Source organism: Procambarus clarkii, chromosome 37 (genome assembly GCF_040958095.1).
Source record: "Procambarus clarkii isolate CNS0578487 chromosome 37, FALCON_Pclarkii_2.0, whole genome shotgun sequence".
NCBI classification, from domain to species: domain Eukaryota; kingdom Metazoa; phylum Arthropoda; class Malacostraca; order Decapoda; family Cambaridae; genus Procambarus; species Procambarus clarkii.
In genome coordinates, this window is record NC_091186.1 from 20,364,232 (window position 1) to 20,390,740 (window position 26,509).

The window sequence follows — 26,509 nt, forward strand, 5'->3', positions numbered from 1 at the left end:
GGTACTGTGTCTCAGGTAATGAGTGCCAGGTACTGTGGCCCAGGTAATGAGTGCCAGGTACTGTGTCTCAGGTAATGAGTGCCAGGTACTGTGTCTCAGGTAATCAGTGACAGGTACTGTGGCTCAGGTAATCAGTGACAGGTACTCAGTACTGGCACAAGCTTGACTGCTGGAGATTAACTCAGACTGTCAATTAACACATATTAAGAATGGCTGCCAAACAAAAGGTGGCAAGTGATACTGTCAAACTTTACATGTTAATAAAGGCTGACAAACAACACGTGTCAATAGAGGGTGTCAAAAACATGTGTTAATAGAGACTGTCAAACAACACATGTTAATAGGTGTCAAACAACACGTGTCAATAGAGGGTGTCAAAAAACACGTGTCAATAAAGGCTGTCAAACAACACGTGTCAATAGAGGGTGTCAAAAACATGTGTTAATAGAGACTGTCAAACAACACATGTTAATAGAAGGTGTCAAACAACACGTGTTAATAGAGGGTGTAAAAAACACGTGTTAATAGAGGTTGTCAAAAACACGTGTCAATAGAGGGTGTCAAACAACAGGTGTTAATAAAGACTGTCAAACAACACGTGTTAATAGAAACTGTCAAACAACATGTGTTAAAAGAGACTGTCAAACAGCACGTGTTAATAGAAACTGTCAAACAACACGTGTTAATAGAGACTGTCAAACAACACGTGTTAATAGAAACTGTCAAACAACATGTGTTAAAAGAGACTGTCAAACAGCACGTGTTAATAGAAACTGTCAAACAACACGTGTTAATAGAGACTGTCAAACAGCACGTGTTAAAAGAGACTGTCAAACAACACGTGTTAATAGAGACTGTCAAACAACAGGTGTTAATAGAAACTGTCAAATAACAGATGTTAAAAGAGACTGTGAAACAGCACGTGTTAATAGAAACTGTCAAACAACATGTGTTAAAAGAGACTGTCAAACAGCACGTGTTAATAGAAACTGTCAAACAACACGTGTTAATAGAGGCTGTCAAACAACATGTGTTAACAGAGACTGTCAAACAACAAGTGTTAATAGAAACTGTCAAACAACACGTGTTAATAGAAACTGTCAAACAACATGTGTTAACAGAGACTGTCAAACAACATGTGTTAACAGAGGCTGTCAAACAACAGGTGTTAACAGAGGCTGTCAAACAACATGTGTTAACAGAGACTGTCAAACAACAGGTGTTAACAGAGACTGTCAAACAACAGGTGTTAACAGTGTGCCGAGCGACACGTATTACAAGTCAGCCAAGCGGCACATATTGAAGGGGGTCAAGAGCTGCGGGTGTACCGGTGGGGGGTTCCTGGTGGAGTGTGGCAGAAGAGTTACCCTGGTCACTCAGAGTGTGGCGGGCCGTGGGCGTGGGCGTCGTCGTGGGCAGAGCTTCTGCAAGTAACAAGGCAGGAAGAGACGTGAGGCTGTACAAGGTGGCAGTACAAGTCGCTTCCAGCCTTCATGGTTGACAAGAGGCTGGACAACGGCTGGAGGGAATCACTGGTATATGTTTTGGTATTTTGTCCAATACAAAACTGTCAAATTATCTAATTTCTTATTTAGCTTAGACTGGTCCTAGCATCATCCCAAGCACGGCAAATTATATGTATGCACCTCATCAACCTGATCACGGCACAACAATAGGCCTAACCCGTGTTCACCATGATCCACTTATAAAAATTTTACAAAAGCCATAATTTCTGAAATGATGAGCAATGATATTGATATTTTGGGTGACATAGCGTGTAAAGAGGCGATAAGGAAGGTGGAGGATAGGGGCAGGAAGAGTGAGTGGCTGAGGCAGCCACTCACTCTTGAGTGTGAGTGGTGGTGAGTGAAACCCGTCATATACTGCAGGCATGTTGACGACATGCCTGCAGTTTTTACCTGTGTAAAAATGTCGTCAACATACCTGCGGTATATGGCCGGTTTCAAGTTCATGTCGACTAAGACTTTTTGCTCGATGGTACCCATGTAGAAGTTTGCAAACAGGACACCTAGGGGAGAACCCATGGCGACCCCATCTACTTGCTTATACATGTGCCCATCCGGGCTCAAGAAGGGTGCCTCTTTAGTACAAGCTTGGAGTAGTTTCCTTAGAATATTCTCTGGTATGTCAAGAGGAGTACAGGCTGGATCACGATACACTCTGTCGGCTATCATCCCGATTGTCTCGTCCACAGGTACGTTGGTGAACAGTGATTCTACGTCCAACGAGGCTCTTATCCCTGTGGCCCGTGTGCCCCGCAGTAAGTCAACAAATTCTTTTGGAGACTTCAGGCTGAAGGCGCAAGGGACATAAGGAGTCAGCAGGCCGTTGAGTCGCTTCGCCAGTCTGTACGTGGGTGTGGGTATCTGGCTAATGATTGGCCGAAGTGGGTTTCCAGGCTTGTGTGTCTTGACATTTCCATACGCATATCCAGGTTTATATTCCCCAATAATCCCCGGCCATATACTGCAGGTATGTTGACGACATTTTTACACAGGTACCTGAAGTCAGACATCTGCAGGAGCTGAAGGAGGCGTTTGAGCAGAGTTCCGTGCTGCGTTTCACTTACGAGATGGAAAAGGATGGGAAGCTGCCCTTTCTAGATGTAACAGTCATGGAAAAGAGCGGAGGTTTCCACACTGCAGTCTACACTAAGGAAACGAACATAGGAATGTGCCTAAATGCCACAGCGACTGCCCAGACAGGTACAAGAGTAGTGTTGTTAACGCATATGTCGACCGTGCTCTCAGCCACAGCTCAGAATGGAAGCAAGTCGACGAAGAACTCTGTAGGGTAAGGCAGGTCCTAGTCAACAACGGCTTCTCCAATGGTTTCGTCGAAGACATCATAAGAAGGAAAGTGAAACGCCATGCAACCTCTGAAGAGACAACTAGCACAACACCTATACCCCCTATTAGACTATTTTACAGGAACTTCTTTTCCACAGCTCATAAAACGGAGGAAAGGGTCCTGAAAGATATTGTTAATAGAAACGTTATCCCTACAGACAAAAATCAGAGGATACAACTGACGATTTACTATAAAACCAGAAAAACGGCCAGCCTACTCATGAGAAACTCTCCAGACACAAAGCAGAACGCTTTAAAAGAGATCAACGTCGTCTATGCCTTCAAATGCCCTCTTGGGGATTGTAAGCTCAAAAAAAAAAAAAACCCAGTATATAGGCAAGACAACAACATCTCTTTCTAGGCGTTTAACGATGCATAAGCAACAGGGCTCCATTAAGGAACATATAATTTCTTCCCACAACCAAACCATCGCCAGAGAAATCCTAGTAAACAACACAGAAATCATCGATAGATACAGCGATAGCAGACGGCTTGACGTTTGCGAGGCACTACACATCAAAAAGTCAACACCAGCAATCAACAGCCAATTAATGCACAACTATATTCTACCCACCTCAAGACTCCACTCCAATATAGAAGCATCAAGAAATATGGACCAATAGGCTTTCTACAATCACTTCTATTCAATACCCATTGTTTCGTGTTCTGTCTTGTGTTGATGAATTTAATACCCTATTAAATACCACCTCACTCAACTGTAGATATAAACAAATTGGAGATGTGTAAGTTCTATTCAGTTGTGTATGTGTAACTAAAGTCTTTGAAAATGTAATAAGTTTTACGAAACGCGCTCAAGTGTCGCGTCAGACTAGAAATAAAAATGAATTTTGGAGAATTGATTTTTGAATTACCACCAACAGTGAAAAGAAATGTACGAAAGATTGAGAAAATTCGTGTTAGAATTATTAATCTTACTTTTTCGGTCATATTTAATAATATATGTCTACAGGAAAGACTGCTACCAAAATATACTAATATATATATACAGTGGAACCTCGATTAACGAGTGGCTCTATTAACGAGTTTTTCCAGTAACGAGCAAGCCACTCGCAGCAAATTTGTCTCTATTGACAAGCTCGCCTCTATTAACGAGCAAAACCACATGGCGTTTCCTAGCATCTCGCGGGTTCTCGCAAATTCTCGGACGCCTCCGACGCCAGTGTTGTTGTTGTATCGCACACGACAAGCATCCCTCTGGATTTATTTGAGCTTTTCTTTGGGTTTTTAGTGGTTTTGCGACTACAATTTGTAACACATGATGTCTCCAAAGAAGCTGCTTGCTAAAGATAGTGTTGTCAAGAGGAAGAAACACACAATTACTGTGAATTTGAAGAAGGAAATTATAGCAAAGCATGAGTGTGTGTCTGTGTGACTGATCTCACAAGGGAGTATGGCAGGTCTCATCAACAATTTACACCATTAGTAAGGGAATAAGGAGGTAAGGGAGGATGCTACCTCTTCCACTGAATTCAGGGAAGTGTTTGGAATGTTTGAAAAGGTGAACGCATTCTTGGAAAAGCTGCCCTGATAAAGCAGTGACAACCCGGTGTGTGAAAATGGTTAATTAATTTATCACTTTGTGATAACACTTTATGAAAGTGTTATCACTTTCGCAGGTATATGTCGTTTGAACGTGACACACTTTTTTCTCTTGAATGCACCCAAACACCGCGCTCAAGCGTCATTTGAGCAAATATTTCTATAAAATCCAATTCTTATCCAATCGTCTTGGGGATTGTATACATGTTTGCCATGAAATTTCCGTTTTCTTTAATAACCACATTGCCTATTTGAGAAAACGGCATTGTATTGTAGCTTCGTGGTAAGACTATTATATTGTTGACACGAGTGTAATCGACGTAGTTTTTTATTTGGTGCTGGTCTAACACATCCTTGTGTGACATTTGAAATGAAATTTGGGTGAAATTCCCAAGAAGAGAGAGTCCGCCTGACTCAGAGGTGGATTCTCCTTCCACACCATAACCCCTCTCCTCCTTCCCACCTCCCCATCGTCTCCCTCCAGCCAGTAACTACTCTTCATAAGGTAAAGTAAATATTAAAGCACTACAACAAAATATTTGTATTTACATGTGCAGTATTATATTTACATAAAAAAAAGTCATACAAGTATGGATGTTTTTGGGAGTGGAACGGATTAAATTTATTTCCTTTATTTTAAATGGGGAAATTTGTTTCTTAAGACGAGTTTTCCAGGTAATGAGCTCGGTGTCAGAACGGATTAAACTCGTTAATAGAGGTTCCACTGTATATATATATATATATATATATATATATATATATATATATATATATATATATATATATATATATATATATATATATATATATGACCGAAAAAGTAAGATTAATAATTCTAACACGAATTTTCTCAATGTTTCTAATATTCTTTTTCACTGTTGATGGTAATTCAAAAATCAATTCTCCAAAATTCATTTTTATTTCTAGTCTGACGCAACACTTGAGCGTGTTTCGTAAAACTTATTACATTTTCAAAGACTTTAGTTTACACACACACAACTATAACTGAACAGAGTTTAAAACAGCTTCGATTTTTTATACCTGCATTTGGGTGAGGTGATATGTTACAACAGTTTTGGATGAGGTGAAAACAAACTTTCAACACAAGACAGAACAACTTACCAACCTGCCAACCTACTCATGAGAAACTCTCCAGACACAAAGCAGAACGCTTTAAAAGAGACCAATGTCGTCTATGCCTTCAAATGCCCTCTTGGGGACTGTAAGCCTCAAAGAATGCAGTATATAGGCAAAACAACAACATCTCTTTCCAGGCGATTAACGATGCATAAGCAACAGGGCTCCATTAAGGAACATATAATCTCTTCCCACAACCAGACCATCACCAGAGAAGTCTTAATAAAAAACACGGAAATCATTGATAGATACAGCGATAGCAGGCGGCTAGATATCTGCGAGGCACTACACATTAATAATACACTTTCGCGTTCCGGGCAAGTCCACTGTTGACATAGGGGTCATGTGCCTCGGCGTGCGGGTAAGCGCGCGGTGACACCCAAATGTGTATACTCGTTCCAGCTTTCTCACCTTAATTCTCGTACTACGTCGCTCGTTTTGGTATCATTGTGTTCGCAATTAAATTCCCTACAGGTGGTTATAAATATAACGTCCAAAAGCCTAGCGTGACCCCAACAGTAAAGCCTAAAGTCGGCAAAAGCGCACAAAATCAGTAACATGTGCATACTTGTTCCATTTTTTCACCTTAATTCTCGTGCTACGTCGCTCGTTTTGGTATCATTGTGTTCGCAATTAAATTCCCTACAGATGTGTATGAATATAATGTACCAAAGCCTGGAGTGCCTCCCCGCAGAAAAGCCTACAGTTACTCGTGAACGAGCGCCAATTTGTACACTGCAACCTAATGTGTATACTCGTTCAATTTGATAACATCAAATTTCGTGTTACATCTTTCATTTTGGTATCGAATTGTTCGCAATAAAAAGGCGCGTATTTTAAAACTAGCCCCAGAATAATAGAGCAATAACTGGAATTTTAACAAATATTTTAATTCTGGACGCTCATCATCACAAAATTATTTATATCTTTCCAGTGTTCTGACATAAATTTTTGTGTTACATCTTTCATTTTGGTATCAAATTGTTCGCAATAAAAAGGTGCGCATTTTAAAACTAGTCCCAAGATACTAGGACAATAAATAGAATTTTAACAAATATTTTAATATTCTGACCAAAAGCCTATTTATAATCTTTCAAGTGTTCGGACATCAAGTTTCATGTTATATCTTTCATTTTGGTATCAAATTGTGTGCAATCTAAAGGCGCTTATTTTAAAACCACTACCAGATTGACCTGATAAAATTTTAATTTTTAACAAATATTTTAATGAGTGACTCAGTGCTGCGTCGTTGGAACCTATTCAGTAGAAGAATGAGTGACACGATAGTCAGTCAGTGGAACGCAAAAGTGATAACACTTTCGCGTTCCACTGACTGAAAGTTTGTTTTCACCTCATCCAAAACTGTTGTAACATTTCACCTCACCCAAATGCAGGTATAAAAAATCGAAGCTGTTTTAAACTCTGTTCAGTTATAGTTGTGTGTGTGTAAACTAAAATCTTTGAAAATGTAATAAGTTTTACGAAACGCGTTCAAGTGTCGCGTCAGACTAGAAATAAAAATGAATTTTGGAGAATTGATTTTTCAGTTACCATCAACAGTGAAAAAGAATATTAGAAACATTGAGAAAATTCGTGTTAGAATTATTAATTTGACTTTTTCGGTAATATTTAATAATATATGTCTACAAGAAAGACTGCTACCAAATATACTAATATAAAACACGACCCAGAAAAAAAAAAAAAAAGAAAAAAAAAAAAAAAACAAGGATCAAACCTTCACGATAAAATATCGCCAAGATCTGATTCGTAATCAGATACATAAGGCAGAAAATGAAATCAAAGACAACAAAACGCAACTACTTCATGCTACAAACCAATGGAGAAACAGCAACATCGACGAAAGTCTCCGTACTCACTTCGAGCAACACCTCAACATCCTCACAGATCGACATCACCTCAGCACCGAAACCAAGATAATCAAGAACTAACAACGTTATATGGAGGACCTATGGCAATTCCACGAACAAGAGACGGCTTCCTGAACCTTGCAGGAATCAACCTCACTGAGGACCAAGTCACTCTCCTAAATCTGGGTATAAACTGTCACGTTATGTCCAGACCAAGTGAGATGGCCGGAAAGTGTAGTTGGAGATCCTGTTGGACGACATATTCGACCTCGAGACACAAAAGAAGGTCACCACCAAAGACACCTTACAAGCAGAACTTATTGCGGAAGGAGGAAAGAATCGAGGCAATTACAGAAGCACCATACTGTCCCCCGAGTTCAGAGTGGCAGCTAAGAGCCTTCGTGAGAACAAGGAGATAGTCGTCAGAAGAGGTGACAAGTCGCCAATATACGTCATTCTTAAAAAAGACGAATATCTGGCGAAAATGAACCTCATTCTCTCTGACCAAACTAAATTCCAAAGGGTAACGAAGGACACTACAGCCGAATTGAAGGCAAAGGTCAACAAATTGATCGAAACTGTGAACGCCAAGAAATCCGGACTCCACCTGCCAAAGATTATTGGGGAATATAAGCCTGGATACACGTATGGAAATGTCAAGACACATAAGCCTGGAAACCCACTTCGGCCAATCATTAGCCAGATACCCACCCCACGTACAGACTGGCGAAGCAACTCAACGGCCTGCTGACTCCTTATGTCCCTTGCACCTTCAGCCTGAAGTCTCCAAAGGAATTTGTTGACTTACTGCGGGGAACACGGGCCACAGGGATAAGAGCCTCATTGGACGTAGAATCACTGTTTACCAATGTACCTGTGGATGAAACAATCCGGATGATAGCGGACAGAGTGTATCGTGATCCGGCGTGTACTCCTCTTGACATACCAGAAAATATTCCAAGGAAACTACTCCAAGCTTGTACTAAAGAGGCACCTTTCTTGAGCCCGGATGGGCACATGTATAAGCCAGGGTCGCCATGGATTCTCCCCTAGGTGTCCTATGTGCTTTAATATGCCTACAATTATCTCTTATCTGTATTTTATTTCTTGCTATGTAACTTTTATCATTTTTATAAATTTTGCAATATATACCTACTTAAAATTTTCTTAGATTAAGGACCTGCCCGAAACGCTGCGCGTACAAGTGGCTTTACAAGAATGTAATTACTTTGCTATGTATCCTCTCAATCCCAATATACCTTCTTCTATATAAATAAATAAATAAATAAATAAATAAATAAATAAATACTGAGCAACTTGTGCCCTAACCTAACATTTTAAAAGTATTTTTTCATGATTCCGCCCACGGGGGTCTAGTCGGCAAAAACATTGCCCAATCGTTTCTCAAAATCAATTCATTTTTTTGTTTGATTTCTGCCTACTCTCTCTCACCACTAATCCTTTCTCCCACTCCCCTTTCCAGTCAAACCCCTCCCAGTATCAACCCCCTCCCAGTCAACCCCCACCCAGTCAACCACTTCCCCGTCAATCCCCTCCCCGTCAACCCCCTCCCCATCAACCCTCTGTCAGTCAACCCCCCTCCCAATGTCCAACCCCACCCAGTCAGCCCCCAACTCAGACAACCCCCTCCTAATCAAACCCCCCTCCCCCATCAACCCCCTTCACCCTCAACCATCTACCAGTCAACCCCTCCCAGTGTCAACCCATACATAGTCAGCCCCCACCAAGTCAACCCCCACCCAGTCAACCCCCTCCCAGTCAACCCCAGCCAGTCAACCCCCAGCCAGTCAACCCTGCCCCTTATACATCATAAGTTGAGCCCTTGATCATGGAGACCACAAGATCAGACGTCGCCCCACCACGGTGAGACACAGACACTCACCCACAACCGTGAGGTTGACGACGAAGCTGAGGACGGGCTTGGTGGAGACCTGGCACTCGTAGCGGCCGGCGTCGGCCGGAGTGACGCCACCGATGCGTAACACCCACTCCAGGTTAGCCTCGTTGAACACCACTGACACTCGCTTGTCCGTGCTGTACTTGTACTTGTCCACCGTCAGGATGTGTAGGTTGTCTTGTCTGATCCACGACACCTGTGGGAGAGAGAGAGAGAGAGAGGATATAAATCGTCATCCATACTTCCATGAAAATAAACATTCCATTCACATGGGCTCTAGGAGACTTGAACCGTGGACCCCACCCATGAGAGGCCGAAGCTCTCTCGACCTAGCTATTAAGTTGTCTTAATAAGGAAAGTTTCCAGAAGCCGCATCCAGCTGCCAAATTATAATTATCAACCTCCCCTGAACTACTACTGAAGCTCAGAGGAATTACTGACCCGTCATTTACATTGTCACCCAGACTTCTCTGGTTCGAGTCTCCTACAGCCCAGGTGAATGTAGAGAGGTAATTACCACCACACTTAATGGAAGGTGTAAAATGTAATTACTCCCACACCTGCAGACCGAGCAGAGAGTTAGTCATATCCGCCACACACCTGTGGAAGGGTCACAACGTTATCATATAATCCAACACATCTAAAGGAAATAAACTACCATGTATAAAATTAACAAAAATCTTGTATTTTTATGATGCATTTTAGGTTACAATAATTGAGTTAAATATAAGTGATCAAGGAGTCGTACTGAACTTCGTCTGCATAATATTATGCTTCATCAAGCAATGGTGAGGATGATGATGATGGGTGAATGACACAGGTGTGGGAGGTGAAGTTGAGTGAATGACACAGGTGTGGGAGGTGAAGTTGAGTGAATGACACAGGTGTGGGAGGTGAAGTTGAGTGAATGACACAGGTGTGGAAGGTGAAGTTGAGTGAATGACACAGGTGTGGAAGGTGAAGTTGAGTGAATGACACAGGTGTGGGAGGTGAAGTTGAGTGAATGACACAGGTGTGGGAGGTGAAGTTGAGTGAATGACACAGGTGTGGGAGGTGAAGTTGAGTGAATGACACAGGTGTGGGAGGTGAAGTTGAGTGAATGACACAGGTGTGGAAGGTGAAGTTGAGTGAATGACACAGGTGTGGGAAGTGAAGTTGAGTGAATGACACAGGTGTGGGAGGTGAAGTTGGGTGAATGACACAGGTGTGGGAGATGAAGTTGAGTGAATGACACAGGTGTGGGAGATGAAGTTGAGTGAATGACACAGGTGTGGGAGGTGAAGTTGAGTGAATGACACAGGTGTGGGAGATGAAGTTGAGTGAATGACACAGGTGTGGGAGGTGAAGTTGGGTGAATGACACAGGTAAACTGTGGTAGTGCAAGGTGATTGGTAAACTGTGGTAGCACAAAGTGATGGTAAACTGTGGTAGTGCAAGGTGGTGGTAAACTGTGGTAGTGCAAGGTGATGGTAAAACTATGGTAGTGCAAGGTGAAGGTAAACTGTGGTAGTGCAAGGTGAAGGTAAACTGTGGTAGTGCAAGGTGAAGGTAAACTGTGGTAGTGCAAGATGGTGGTAAACTATGGTAGTGCAAGGTGAAGGTAAACTGTGGTAGTGCAAGGTGAAGGTAAACTGTGGTAGTGCAAGGTGAAGGTAAACTGTGGTAGTGCAAGGTGATTGGTAAACTGTGGTAGCACAAAGTGATGGTAAACTGTGGTAGTGCAAGGTGGTGGTAAACTGTGGTAGCACAAAGCGATGGTAAACTGTGGTAGTGCAAGGTGAAGGTAAACTGTGGTAGTGCAAGGTGAAGGTAAACTGTGGTAGTCCAAGGTGAAGGTAAACTGTGGTAGTGCAAGGTGGTGGTAAACTATGGTAGTGCAAGGTGAAGGTAAACTGTGGTAGTGCAAGGTGAAGGTAAACTGTGGTAGTGCAAGGTGAAGGTAAACTGTGGTAGTGCAAGGTGATTGGTAAACTGTGGTAGCACAAAGTGATGGTAAACTGTGGTAGTGCAAGGTGGTGGTAAACTGTGGTAGCACAAAGTGATGGTAAACTGTGGTAGTGCAAGGTGAATGTAACTGTGGTAGTGCAAGGTGAAGGTAAACTGTGGTAGTGCAAGGTGGTGGTAAACTGTGGCAGTGTCGGCCGCGGAAGTGGCTGCAGGTGGAGAGTATATCGGGGTTATTTTATGGTTGCAATATAGCGGTGGAGCAGCGGTGGGCGGGGGCCGCCGCCCCCACACCGGGTGTGGGCCGCTGGGGGAGACGGCTTGTGCAAAATTACTGGGGGAATCGGCGCTCCCCCCCACCCCCGCCATCTTGTTTCTGACAATAGTTGATTCCTTATTAATAATGTACGACATCTATTCAACTCCTTCTTCTGCTTCCTACACGCCTTGCTCTCTCTCTCTCTCTCTTTTTCTCCGTCTCTCTGTCTCTGTCTCTCTCTTTCTCTCTTTCTCTCTGTCTCTCTGTCTCTCTCTGTATCTGTCTCTCTCTTTACGTTTATTGTTGAAATTTACCAAAATAATGGAAACCCTCAGAGTTACCTGGAACTGTCAAGAGGAGACATAAAGCCCAATAACCTCCACTCAGACCAGCATGAGACAATATACCCTCAGAATACCGGATATTAAATTGTTTTGGAGCCCTTCGTGCCAAGTCATCCCTCATCTGCAGAGATTCTTCACAGCGGCCCAAACCCTAGGCAAGCGTTGCAGGAATATGCTATGAAAGCACTTCACTGGAAGCGGAAAACTGAACTAGCCAGCTGGGGGATGGGGGACCCATCCGCCAGCAGTGGAGGGATGGGGGACTCCTCCACCAGCAGAGGGAGGATGGGGGACTCCTCCACCAGCAGAGGGGGGATGGGGGACCCCTCCACCAGCAGAGGGGGGATGGGGCACCCCTCCACCAGCAGAGGGGGGATGGTGGACCCTCCACCAGCAGAGGGGGGGATGGGGCACCCCTCCACCAGCAGAGGGGGGATGGGGGACTCCTCCACCAGCAGAGGGGGGGGGGATGGGGGACCCCTCCACCAGCAGAGGGGGGATGGTGGACCCCTCCACCAGCAGAGGGGGGGGGATGGGGCACCCCTCCACCAGCAGACCAGTAACTACCCAGACATAAGTGCACCAGAAACGGTAGCCACTCTCCAACTCACCCTTCTTGCAGTCTTCCTCCCATTCCATAGATCCCCTTCCCCCTACCGATCCCATACCCGCCCTGCCCCCCACCATGTAACTCAAGATAGCCCCCACCCCCTCCACAACTCATGAACTCAAATACCCTTCTGAGCTGCCCACTTTATCCTCCTCTTCGCTGTGAAATATTCCCCCCCATCAAATATCCCCATCCACTGTAGCAGACATATGTAACTCTTCACTAAATGACAGAAGATACAAACACAAGAAAGACCACCACCAAAGAATGGTAATTATTTGTAAAATAGAAAGCAGCCTCTGTCGCCTGAAGAAATAGTTCCCGACTGCTAATCATGGGAGACTTCAACAATGGAGTGATAGACTGGGATAACAAAACTCTCCGCGGGGACTCATGCAGGAGACCCACGTGAATGACAGGTAATGAAGAGTCAAGCAGACTTCACCTGATACACTGAATGAGTCAGACATATAGGGACTCATATTGGAAGCCTCCATGGTGAAAAGAGCAACCATATTGTATAGATGTGTGAGTGTATGAATACATGTGTGAGTGTCTCATGTAAGTAGGAATAGCAGTCAAAAGAAGGGATCAGAAAGCATAAACTGGTATACCAAATGAAAATTATGACGAAATGAAAATATTACTAATAGCAATACCAATAAGAAAGAGAACTGAGAAAACAGAGAATTATCATCCACACTTACGTGGAAAGCAACATAAACTTAGGCAGTTTACAGAGGTTGTCGCGGGTCAGTAATTCCTCTGAGCTTCAGCAGTAGTTCAGGGAAAGTTGATAATTCAGCTTGGCAGCAGGATGCTGCGGCTTCTGGAAACTTTCCTTATTAAGACCACTCAATAGCTCGGTCGATGGAGCTTCGGTCTCACATGTGTGGGATCCGCAGTTCGAGTCTCCTAGAGTCCAGGTGAAGCGTAGAAGAGATCAAAACTTACAAAACATTTCCTAATACATAACATGGAAGAACTAGGAAGCAAAAGACAAGTTTGTTCCAGTGCACAAAGAAAAGAATGAATTGAGGAGGAGCCCATAGTTTAATAAGAGATATAAGGTATCTAAGCTAATTAGTCGAAGATCATGGAGATACTACTGAAAAACTCCAGAAAGCAGAAAAAGGTACCAGAAAGTCAGAAATGAGTACTTAAATCTTAAAAGAAAAATGGATAAACAGTAAGAAAATGACATAGCAAAAAAAAAGCAAAGACACAACCTAAGCTGCTTAACAACAGGGAAAAAACAATGAAGGAACAGGTGACGAAACGGAGAAAAGGGGAGGAGAAGCTTCCTGAGAATGACAAGGAGGTGTGTGTGAAGATTTAACAAGACATTCCAGAAGATCTTCAACAACAAGATCCAGAAGATCTTCAACAAAAAGATCTAGTCGATCTTCAAACTCGAGCAAGGAAAAGTACGTGAAATAGAAGGGTTGCATTAAGCCAAGCAGCAGTCGAGGAATATGATATTACCAAAGATGAGGTTAGAAAGCATTTGCTCAACTGGACATGGAAAAGACAATAGGACCAGTCAATCTCACCACGAACACTAAGAGAGAGAACAAAGGTATTGTGTTTGCTAGTTTGTTATGGTGTTCAATAGAGGAAATATAATAGGGGTGGCTTTGGCTTTTAGAACAGGAAGATTGTGTCTTCTGTAATTACTCAACCACTATGAAAAGTCACGGAAGCTTTAGAAGAACAGTAAAGTACAGATGTGTTATACAAGGACATTGATAAGGCGCTTGATATATGTAACATTATAATAATAATCCATAAAATATGATCAGTAGAAGTAACAAAGGAATGAAAATGGATTGTAACTTATTTACTTGTTAACTGTACTTCTTAATTTCCTGCCAAACACAATACAAAAACCAGCTGTTAAACAATATCAAGTCCAATCACACTGAAAGTCTAAACCCCAAGACTTTTGCACCACTGTTGTTCACATTTCCATATCTCACATTGGAACAAAATATATATCAAAGCTTTGAGTCATCCTTTGTGCATGATAGAAAAATCAGCATACTTCATTTCCACTGAAGAATATATTGCAAAATACGAGTTGATAATAATAAAGTCTTTGATTGGGCAATGGAGAATATAATGATGTTTAACGGTGATAAATTCCAAATACTTGCATACGATAAAAATTCAGATATCAAGCGAAATACAAGGTACAAGACAGCATAGGTTCTCTCCAAAGCAGGAAAACAACACGTAAAGGATCTGGGAATACTGGTGTCAGTGAGTGAGCCTTTAGTGAACATAACAAAGCCATTCAGGCTGGCAAATTACACGATGCGAAATAAGAACTCTAAAATCCAAGGATTCCACCAGAGTGATCCTAAAAGCAGTCTCCGTGGTGTAGTGGTAAGACACTCGCCTGGCTTTCCGCGAGCGCTATGTCATGGGTTCGTATCCTGGCCGGGGAGGATTTACTGGGCGCAATTCCTTAACTGTAGCCTCTGTTTAACGCAACAGTAAAATGTGTACTTGGTTGTAACAACGATTCTTCGCGGCAGGGGATCGTATTCCAGGGACCGTAGGATTAAGGACTTGCCCGAAACGCTACGCGTACTAGTGGCTGTACAAGAATGTAACAACTCTTGTATATATCTCAAAAGAAAAAAAAAAAATATTACTCCACTTTACCGCCTTGAGTCCTGCTAGGTACTCACTTCCCTTTTCATAACAAGAGATATTTCTGAAATAGAGGGAATACAGAGAAAATGCACTGCACGCATAGACATGATAAAGAATTTAAACTTTTGGTACAATCGTACTTTGTACACTATGAGAAGGAGACGAGTGAGGTATCTCATACTATATACGTAGATGATACTGGAAGATCAGGCTACAAACTACTACAGAGATAAAACAACTAACTGCAACGAGAGATCTCCTGCATTTCTTGGGGTCTTTCCCAGACCCCAGGGTAGTATACTTGGTCCTCTCCTCTTTCTTTTATATATCAATGACCTTACAAATACCACACATCCTTTGAAGCCAATTATATTTGCTGATGACACAACCTTCATTTTCTCACATGCTAGACCACGTATTCTAAATGACACGGTGTGTTATACTCAAATTCTGTCAGTTGAAATGTAACCAATCACAGGCGAGTAGGCCTCTGACGTCATGCCAGACAGAGGAGCATCAAGCATGCTCCCAGCAGCCTCAGTTATCCTCACAGGCTCAGAGTAGAAGGACCTCGGCTAGGCAGATATATACCTTGTTATCTCAGTCAATAAATATATACAGAAGCGACTACTGTGTCTACCTTCTACCCGAACAAGGCAAACGAATAGGTGAATACTGAACTACATCAAGTCCATTTGTGGTTGACTGCTAACAAACTTACCCTTAACATCGACAAGACATTTTACATTTTGTTTGGTAATCAAATTAATCTGATAATTAAAAATACCCAAATTGCGAGCAGAGTAGATGGGAAGTTCCTCGGTGTTCACACTGATAACAAACTATATTTCCATTGTCATATACAAGATATTACCAAAAAGGTTTCTAAAACAGTAGACATTTTCTCCAAAGTCAGATACCATGTTCCTCGCCCTGCATTAGTTACTCTGTATTATTCCCTCATTTATCCATATCTCACCTCTTGTGTCTGTACCTGGGGATCCACCACCCTAAATTACCTCCGACCACTAATTACTCAACAAAATTCAGCCATTAGAACATTCAGCAATTCCAGTCCCAGACACCACTCTGTTCCCCTTACTGAAATCTTTGAATATGTTAAATATCAAGTCTCTGCACATACTCTCAAGTCTTCTCTACACCAATGACACACTCGTAGGGCCTCGTAGCCTGGTGGATAGCGCGCAGGACTCGTAATTCTGTGGCGCGGGTTCGATTCCCGCACGAGGCAGAAACAAATGGGCAAAGTTTCTTTCACCCTAAGTGCCCCTGTTACCTAGCAGTAAATAGGTGCCTGGGAGTTAGTCAGCTGTCACGGGCTGCTTCCTGGGGGGGGGGGGGGGGGGTGTGTGGTGTGGGAAAAAAAAAAAAAAAAAAAGTAGTTAGTAAACAGTTGATTAACAGTTGAGAGGCGGGCCGAAAGAGCAAAGCTCAACCCCCGCAAAAACACAACTAGTAAACACAACTAGTAAACACACTGATGAACTACAATGCTAATCCTGATTTCAAGCGTTACTAGAAAGCTCTCATAGAACTGACGGTCACCACATGAAATACAAATACCTCTTCCATATTCCTAGAGTGAGACTCAACCAGAGCAGAAATGCTGTGCTAATCCAAGGTCCCAACATGTCGAATGACCTCCCAAATGTAATTAAAAGCTGTGTCTTCCAACCAGTTTTAAAGAGAGACTAAGGGATATTTACTTAATATCATGTAATAATTATCTTATAATCAATACCATGTAACTAGTTTCACTAACAGTTTCCCTCTTAATAATTTTTGTGTTAATGTTATCTTAAATGTTAATTTACTAAGAATATTGTGCTTTCTACATTTATTAACAACTAATTTCTTGTATTTCCTTGTTAAAGTGTTTATTCGTTTCTTTTGTGTTCCTTGTTTAGTTTTAATGTTGGTCCTATTAATCTTAAATTACCTATTACTCAGTGTTCTGTTATGTTCCAAGAAATAGCAGTCTCCGTGGTGTAGTGGTAAGACACTCGCCTGGCGTTCCGCGAGCGCTATGTCATGGGTTCGTATCCTGGCCGGGGAGGATTTACTGGGCGCAATTCCTTAACTGTAGCCTCTGTTTAACGCAACAGTAAAATGTGTACTTGGTTGTAACAACGATTCTTCGCGGCAGGGATCGTATTCCAGGGACCTGCCCGAAACGCTACGCGTACTAGTGGCTGTACAAGAATGTAACAACTCTTGTATATATCTAAAAAAAAAAAAAAAAAAAAAAAAATGGTATGAGAAAGAGTTCAGTTGCTGTTCTAAACTACACCTTGTAATTCAATTCTGTTATTAATGTAAATAAACTACTGTACTGTTGCTACAACCACTGACTCCATATGGTAATAGTCTTGCCTGTTATCCTTTAGTATCACATTTTTGCATTCTTATTTTTGCATTTGTTATTTTCCCTGAACGTTCTCACCTTGTTAACTTACTCCATCTTTAGTGTTAAGTGTTTACCTCCCCCTCACACCTTTAGTTAAATGTTTGTCTGTCCCTACAATTGAACTTTACTCCTATGTTTTTTGTAGACTTATTTTTTTGAAAAAAGATTATTATTATTATTATTATTATTATTATTATTATTATTATTATTATTATTATTATTATTATTATTATTATTATTACACACCGAGAGTATTCACACTAACGTGGTGTATCAATGAAAAAATCCGTTGGAGCCGTGATGAGGGTTCGAACCTGTGCGGCGGGAGTTCCCAGTCATACACCGCATGGTAGGTAGTTGAGGTAGAACATTCCTGGATGACAGAGCCAGAGTGCATGGGGGGGAGGGGGGGAATATTGTGTGAACATCCTGGTCCAGCTACAGCTGAAGCCTCAGGAAACCCTCGTGTGTTCAGTAGAACTCCAGGACATTCACACATTGGTCTCTGATCGTGCCTATGGCACCTAAACTTTTCCCTGCATCTATTCTGCATTTTGTAATATTTCTTCCACATTAGTGTTGTTATTTTGCTGAGTTTCTCACGAACATTACCAGCGATCATTCATACTCAGGCTGACTCACCTTTGTCTCACGTCCGTAATCATGCACAGTGGCCCTGCCACCGTGCATGATTACACTTTAGTACCAAGTACCATTACATTTAGGTTACTCCTGGTGGATATAAATCATGTGATAATCATTTTAATCAGCTTCTAGGATGATGCTTCAGCTGACCTGACACGTGACAACAGGTTATCTTGAGATGATTTCGGGGCTTTTTAGTGTCCCCGCGGCCCGGTCCTCGACCAGGCCTCCACCCCCAGGAAGCAGCTCCGTGACAGCTGACTAACACCCAGGTACCTATTTTACTGATAGGTAACAGGGGCATAGGGTGAAAGAAACTCTGCCCATTGTTTCTCGCCGGCGCCTGGGATCGAACCCAGGACCACAGGATCACAAGTCCAGCGTGCTGTCCGCTCGGCCGACCGGCTCCCTCCCTTGGCCAGGGTATACTCACCCTTGGCCAGGGTACACACCCTTGGCCAGAGTATACTCACCCTTGGCCAGAGTATACTCACCCTTGGCCAGAGTATACTCACCCTTGGCCAGAGTATACTCACCCTTGGCCAGAGTATACTCACCCTTGGTACTCCTTATAGTTCCACTGGCCACACCTACACAACCCTCACGGTCTAGAGTTCCTGTTTCAACAATAAGAAGGCAGAGGAACCCTGGAAACACAAACCGTAACTATCTCTATTTTCCGCTCGTTACAACTTGTAATAAAGTTGTTACATCTTGGCTTAACGTGTTTATGACGTATTAGAACGTTGTTACAACTTGTTATATTGGTTGTTATAACTGGTTTAGGAGGTGTTAAAACTTGTTCGAACGTTGTAGCAACGTCGTAGTTTCGGTGTGTGTTTGGCGGGAAGAGATAGAGGCAAAACTGAGAGATAGAGACAGAGACAGAGAAGAGTGAGAGATGAAGGAAGGAGTGAGATATAGAAGCAAGGGGGAAATATCAGGAGAAAGCGCCAAGCCATTACCACTCTATTGCACTTGGAACAACCCGTCCTCTTAAAAATAACGTCACTTTTGGCTCGTATGCGCCGCTATGGCCAAAAGTGGACGTAGTTTGAAATGAAATCGACTCACAAAAGTTACGTACTGTCCCGTTTTCTGCTTAAGTCGTCCGGCCTACTCGGTAAGGTTAGAAGAGGAAACATTCAATTGACGTTTTTCATAACGTTTTGAAACTTTATGAGAATTTCCTGCCCACCTAACCTATCAGAAGACCCTTAACTTACTGTTGTTGAAAAAAAATCCCAAATTCATTTTCATTTATTTTTCGTTTTCAAATTACGTCCACTTTCGGCCATACGGGCAAACGGCCAAAAGCGACGTTATTTTTAAGAGGACAGGTTGCAAGGAAGGAGCCAAGATAAAGATTTGGATGAGACAGTGGGAAGTAATGGTGCCTAACTACTTGGATGATCGGGAATTATACGCCGACCTGCATGAAGCAAGACCGACGCGAGAGATAGAGAAAGGAGTGAGATAGAGACTGAGATAGAAAGAAGAGTGAGATAGAGACTGAGATTGAAAGAAGAGGAGAGAAAAAAGAGGGAAGAGTTGGAGACAGAGATGGAGGGAGGAGTGAGAGACAAAGACAGAGATATAGGAAAGAGTGAGATAAGGGGGGGGGAGGAAACAAGAGATAGAGAATGATATAGAGGAAACAGTGAAAGATAGAGGGGGAACCAAGAGATAGAACCAAGACAGAGATAGAGGAAGAGTGAGATATGGACACAGAGAGAGAAGGAAGAGTGATAGAGAGAGGAGTGAGAGATAGAGAGAGACACAGACAGAGGTAAACAGAACCATATACAGCATATCTCTGACCAAAGGTAATGTGATTACCTCGCGTGTAATGGACCAGGTATTGTTATGTTCTAAATTGATGAGACACATCCTCCGCTATGTCCAGTATGTTAACGTTACTCGCAGCTGCACGTCTTAATCAAGGATTATACTACTGTTCTCTATAATCCTATATGGCATATATATATATATATATATATATATATATATATATATATATATATATATATATATATATATATATATATATAATATAATATATATATATATATATATATATATATATATATATATATATATATATATATATATATATATATACTCCCTTCCCTATTGAAAAAAAAAAATATATATATATATATATATATATATATATATATATATATATATATATATATATATATATATATATATACATATTTATACATACTAGCTGTACTTGGCCAAGCGTTGTTGTGGCTCAGCAACACATCTCCCAGTCCTCCCCATCGTTCCCCCCCTCCCCCGTCCACTCGAGCTCCTAACCATTCCTTACTCCCCCGTCCCGTCGTCCACTCACCTATTCCTCACTCCTCCATCCCATGATCCTTCCCCCATCCCCCGTCTCTTTTTCTTCCCCACCATCCCCCACTCCCCCCCCCCTGTCCTCCCCACCATTCTCCATTACCCTGTCCCCCTCATCCTCATCATTCCCAACTCCCCTATCCCCTAATCTTTCCCACCATTACCCCCTCCCATGTCCCTGCATCGTCCCCACCATCCCCCACTCCCGTCCCCCTCGTCCTCCCCTCCATTCCCCACTCCCTCGTCCGACGCATTCCCAAATGATCTGATGTTCCCATCAGAAAATTGGGAACCTCAAATGATTTGATGTTCCCATCACTGGAATATAAGAAAAACAGCTACAAAATAATAATAATAATAAAGAAATATACTTACTTACGAAATGAACGGTATGGTAAACAACACACCTCAATTCTAACGCAATGTTGCACAAAATAATTAAATCAAAATTAAAAAAATCGAAATCTATGAAAATTCAATTTATCAATGCAACAGAAACATTGAAATAGAATAGTAACATATTTAGTATAGCGTGTGTTGCTATTACATGCAACACATGGCACTGTTTTTCAAAAAAACATGTTTTTATCTGTCACAGATGTGGCATCTATATAGTAGGTATATAAAAACAAACGTGTATTTGAATGGAATACTGTGTTAAAATTTCAAAGCAATCGGTGAAGAACTTTCGGAACATAGCGTGTGTTGTTCTTATGCCCAACAGATGGCGCTGCTTTTCAAAAAAGCATGTTTTTTTCTTGTCACAGGTGATTCAGGAATTTAGTAGGTATATACAAACACGCGCCTATTCGAATGGAACGTTGAGTCAAAATTTTAAAGCAATCGGTAAAAAGGGTTCGAATATTTCCCTCATATGAAAAACACATGAAAAAACACAGTTTTCAGAAAAAGCATGTCTTTTTTTTTATCGTCACAGACGTGACATCTATATAGTATGTATAAAAAAAACCCGCTCGGTTGCGAATGGAACATTGTGTGAAAATTTGAAAGCAATCGGTGAAGAACTTTCGGAGATTAGCGATTATGCACAAACATACATTACCATTTTTATTTATATAGATATAAGGAAGGGAGTACCACCTCTGGCTGGAAGAAGGGGGACCCATAGCCTCGGAGGAAACCACACATAACGCATTGGAGGGAATGTTTAGGTCCCCTCCAATACAGCTTCTGTGTGCTTTTCTCCTACCACCCCCTTCCCTTTTGATATATATTTCACTTAAAACATGCGTGAAAATATTATTTGCACAGGAAGAGCAAATTCATGAATCTGTACTTTTTGGGTAGTGATGAAACTAACTGTTCTCTTCACAATAATTTGGTGCAAAGTTAAAAACACAGAGACAAGGTTAATTTCTTACAGGTGACGAGTGAGACAAGGTTAATTTCTTACAGGTGACGAGTGAGACAAGGTTAACTTCTTACAGGTGACGAGTGAGACAAAGTTAACTACTTACAGGTGACGAGTGAGACAATGTTAACTACTTACAGGTGACGAGTGAGACAAGGTTAACCCACTGACAGGTGACGACGTCCCCTCTTCCCTACCCCTATATATAATCTCCCTATCCTCTCTTCCCTACCCCGCTGCCCGGAATCCTCCAAAGCCCTGTTAACCATCGCACAAATCTCCACACCAATGGGCCAACTGCCTCCAGCAGCAGGAAGCCCACCAAGGAGGAGAGGAAACATGAATGGACAGAAGAAAGTGAGCGTCAAGGTGATGTACGCAAACACAGACGGGGTCACAAATAGAGTGAGTGAACTTGGAGAATGGGCACAAGAAGAAAACCCAGAAATAATAGCACTCACAGAAACCAAACTAACGAAAACCATAGCACTGCACACAGGCAGAGTGGTGATAGTGGACTCGCTACCCTCCCATCGTGAAAGACAAAATCAGCCAATATAAGAAAACTCTTGAAAGACTTACCGACTTATCGTTGGCATTGAAGACTCTGCAGGAGAGCACCGCCGTCTTGCCTGACTGTATTGTGATGTTCCTGGGTAAGTTATGGTCGAAGGTGGGTCCTGGAGGAGGCCCAAGAGTAGGGTCTTCCTGAGGCTGGTCCAGGAAGCTGTCACTGCTGCCTCTCACTGCTATCACCCTCTGATCTCTTCCCTCCTCCTCCTCCTCCTCCGCCACACCGAATATGTCGCCTCCGCCAGCATCCTCCTGCGTGCTCGCCCGCCGCTGCTTAATGGGGGCGTCGATGTTGTGATGATGGTGATGATGATGGTGGTGGTGGTGGTGGTGGTGTGATGTGGTGGTGGCGTGCGGTGGTGATGGCTGTTGCTGGAAGTGGTGGTGATGCTGGTAGCGTTCGTGGGGGTTCTGGCGATGGTGGTGATTGTAGAGCTGGTTGGGCACCTCTAAGTAAGGCCTGGCGTAGGGCAGTTTTGGGAAGTAGCGTCCTGTCAGAAGACAAAAGTTTCATTGTAACTACTGAGATCTGGGACTCGTTGGAGATAACACTACCATTACAGTTCTGGCTAGTACAGTCCTGTGTGGAGATAACAGTCCTGTGTGGAGATAACAGTCCTGTGTGGAGATAACAGTTGTGGCTGGTATAGTCCTGTGTGGAGATAACAGTTTTGGCTGGTACAGTCCTGTGTGGAGATAACAGTTCTGGCTCGTACAGTCCTGTGTGGAGATAACAGTTCTGGCTCGTACAGTCCTGTGTGAAGATAACAGTTCTGGCTCGTACAGTCCTGTGTGAAGATTACCACAGCAGTAACTATGGCAACGCCCATGTGGCAGTTAATATTATATTATACAACTGACGATAGCAAAGATAACTATCAGGAGAAAGTGCTATATGCTACTGGGAAAGGGTAAGAGATTAAGGAGTGAGGACAGGACGAAGGAATAGGAATGGTGCCCCATAACTTGGACGGTTAGAGTTTGACCGCCGACCTGCAAGAGGCTAGTCCGTCGCTCTACCGTCCACCCCAAGAACACTGACGACAATCAGTACAGCATTTATGGTGTGTGAGCCAGCACACTCTCCCTGACCAAGCCACGCCTCGTTGACGTCCAGCTGTAAAGAATTATTATTTTTAAATAAAAATAAGCGTTTCAATAAACCCGGTGTTAGAGTATATAAACTTGGTGTTAGAGTATATAAACACGGTGTTAGAGTATATAAAATTGGTGTTAGAATATATAAACACGGTGTTAGAGTATATAAACTTGGTGTTAGAATATATAAACACGGTGTTAGAGTATATAAACACGGTGTTAGAGTATTATAAACTTGGTGTTAGAGTATATAAACCCAGTGTTAGAGTATATAAACACGGTGTTAGAGAATATAAACCCGGTGTTAGAGTATATAAACACGGTATTAGAGAATATAAACACGGTGTTAGAGTATATAAACCCGGTGTTAGAGTATATAAACACGGTGTTAGAGAATATAAACACGGTGTTAGAGTATATAAAACCGGTTAAAGTATATAAACCCGGTGTTAGAGAATATAAACCCGGTGTTAGAGTATATAAACCCGGTGTTAGAGTATATAAACACGGTGTTAGAGAATATAAACCCGGTGTTAGAGTATATAAACCCGGTGTTAGAGAATATAAACCCGGTGTTAGAGAATATAAACCCGGTGTTAGAGTATATAAACCCAGTGTTAGAGTATATAAACACGGTGTTAGAGAATATAAACACGGTGTTAGAGACTATAAACCCGGTGTTAGAGAATATAAACCCGGTGTTAGAGAATATAAACCCGGTGTTAGAGAATATAAACCCGGTGTTAGAGTATATAAACACGGTGTTAGAGAATATAAACCCGGTGTTAGAGAATATAAACCCGGTGTTAGAGAATATAAACCCGGTGTTAGAGAATATAAACCCGGTGTTAGAAAATATAAACCTAGTGAGAGTGTGTCTCTATGAACATATACAATCCATCTCACCTAAGCAGGCAGTGTACAGAACCTAAGACAACCACGCTGGACTTTACCAACCAAAGCTTAGACATCATTATGCTTCTAAGGCGACTGAGCTGAGCTGGTATGATGAATATAACAAAATAATCTATTAATATTCCCAGCATCAGTGTATAATGTTTCATATTATCTATATAAATATAAATGTTCAAATTCGCTAATATCAGAAAGTTCTTCACCGATTGCTTTGAAATTTTCACACAATGTTCCACTCGCATCCGAGCAGGGTTTCATATCCATATTATATAGATGTCACGTCTGTGATTGGAAAAACATATTTTTTGGAAAAACTGTGTTTTTCATGTGAGGGAAATCTTCGAAACCTTCTTACCGATTGCTTTGAAATTTTGACACAACGTTGCATTCGAATAGCCGCGTATTTTTATATACCTACTATATACATGCCTCATCTGTGACAGGAAAAAAACATGTTTTTTTGAAAAACAGTGCCATCTATTGGACGTAAGAGCTACACACACACACTGTAATAAATATTATTTGATTCCATTTCAATGTTTCTGATTACATTGATAAATTGAATTTTCATAAATTTCAATTTATTTTCAACTTGATTTAATTATTTTATATGACATTGCTTTGGAATAGAGCTGTGTTGTTTATCATACCTTTCATTTTGTGGGTATAATTTATTTTTATTTTTTTTTCATTTCGTTTTTTTAACTGTTTTTCTTATATTTCAGTGATGGGATCATGAGATCATTCGATGTTCCCAATTTTCTGATGGGAACATCAGATCATTTGGGAATCCATCGGACGAGGGAGTGAGGACTGATGGGGAGAATGAGGAGACGGGAGAGAAGTATGTTGGGGAGGACAAGGGGGACAGGGGATGGGGTAGTGGTTGGGAGGACGAGGGGATGGTGGGAACGAGGGGACAGGGGAATGGAGAATGGTGGGGAGGACAAGGGAAGAGGGGAGCGGGGAATGGTTAGGAGGACGAGGGGACGGGGGAGGGGGGAAATGGTGGGGAGGACTGGGGAACAGGGAAAGGTTGCTGTGACTCGGCAAAGCACACGCGTTGCTGAACCACAGCAACGCGTGGCCGGGTTCATCTAGTTATCAGATAAACAATTAGTGATTTTAATTTTTCAGTTTCAAATACTTGACAATGTTATACAGCTGCCTGTACTCAAAATGGCCGAGGGGGGTCTGAATGTTTCGCTGGCACGCGGTCCTCTCTTGATTTATGACGACTCCGACGTCCTTGTGTTCATCCCGGACCCTATCTTAAGGTTATCTTGAGATGATTTCGGGGCTTTAGTGTCCCCGCGGCCCGGTCCTCGACCAGGCCTCCACCCCTAGGAAGCAGCCCGTGACAGCTGACTAACACCCAGGTACCTATTTTACTGCTAGGTAACAGGGGCATAGGGTCAAAGAAACTCTGCCCATAGTTTCTCGCCGGCGCCCGGAATCGACCCCGGGACCACAGGATCACAAGTCCAGCGTGCTGTCCGCTCGGCCAACCGGCTCCCCTAGACCATAATTTCAATGAATTTGGGTGAAGTTATCCCAAAGTGCCTATCTATTTATCTATCTGTTTATCTATTTATCTATTTGTCCATCTAAATGTCCATTTACCTATTCAACTATTTATCCATATATTAATCCATTTTTCTATCAATTTATCTATCTGTCCATTTTTCCATCCATCTATCCATTTTCGTTTCATCCATGTAGCCATCAATATCTGTCAATCTATCAATCTGAGGTCTCACCCCTCACCGTAACTCTCTGCTTCCTATTGCTTAGATACTCCCTTATCCACTGGAGCACCTTACCAGCTACACCTGCCTGTCTCTCCAGCTTATGTACCAGCCTCTTATGCGGTACTGTGTCAAAGGCTTTCCGACAATTCAAGAAAATGCAGTCCGCCCAGCCCTCTTTTTCTTGCTTAATTT

At 42.2% G+C, this 26,509-nt stretch overlaps 1 protein-coding gene across 2 annotated transcripts in view; it reads right to left on the bottom strand.

Annotated features, from left to right (window-relative positions):
- LOC123765731 (protein turtle homolog B) overlaps window positions 1-26,509 on the bottom strand; it is a 79,155-nt gene that overhangs the window by 13,779 nt on the left and 38,867 nt on the right. The window contains exons 3-5 of one of the 2 annotated variants that reach the window (XM_069337232.1): window positions 22,563-23,044; window positions 9,339-9,549; window positions 1,329-1,424 (exon numbers count right to left, since the gene is read on the bottom strand). In XM_069337232.1, the coding sequence (XP_069193333.1) occupies window positions 1,329-1,424; window positions 9,339-9,549; window positions 22,563-23,044 (789 nt within the window). The remainder of the gene's footprint in view (window positions 1-1,328; window positions 1,425-9,338; window positions 9,550-22,562; window positions 23,045-26,509) is intronic. The other variant, XM_069337233.1, reaches the window with a different exon arrangement.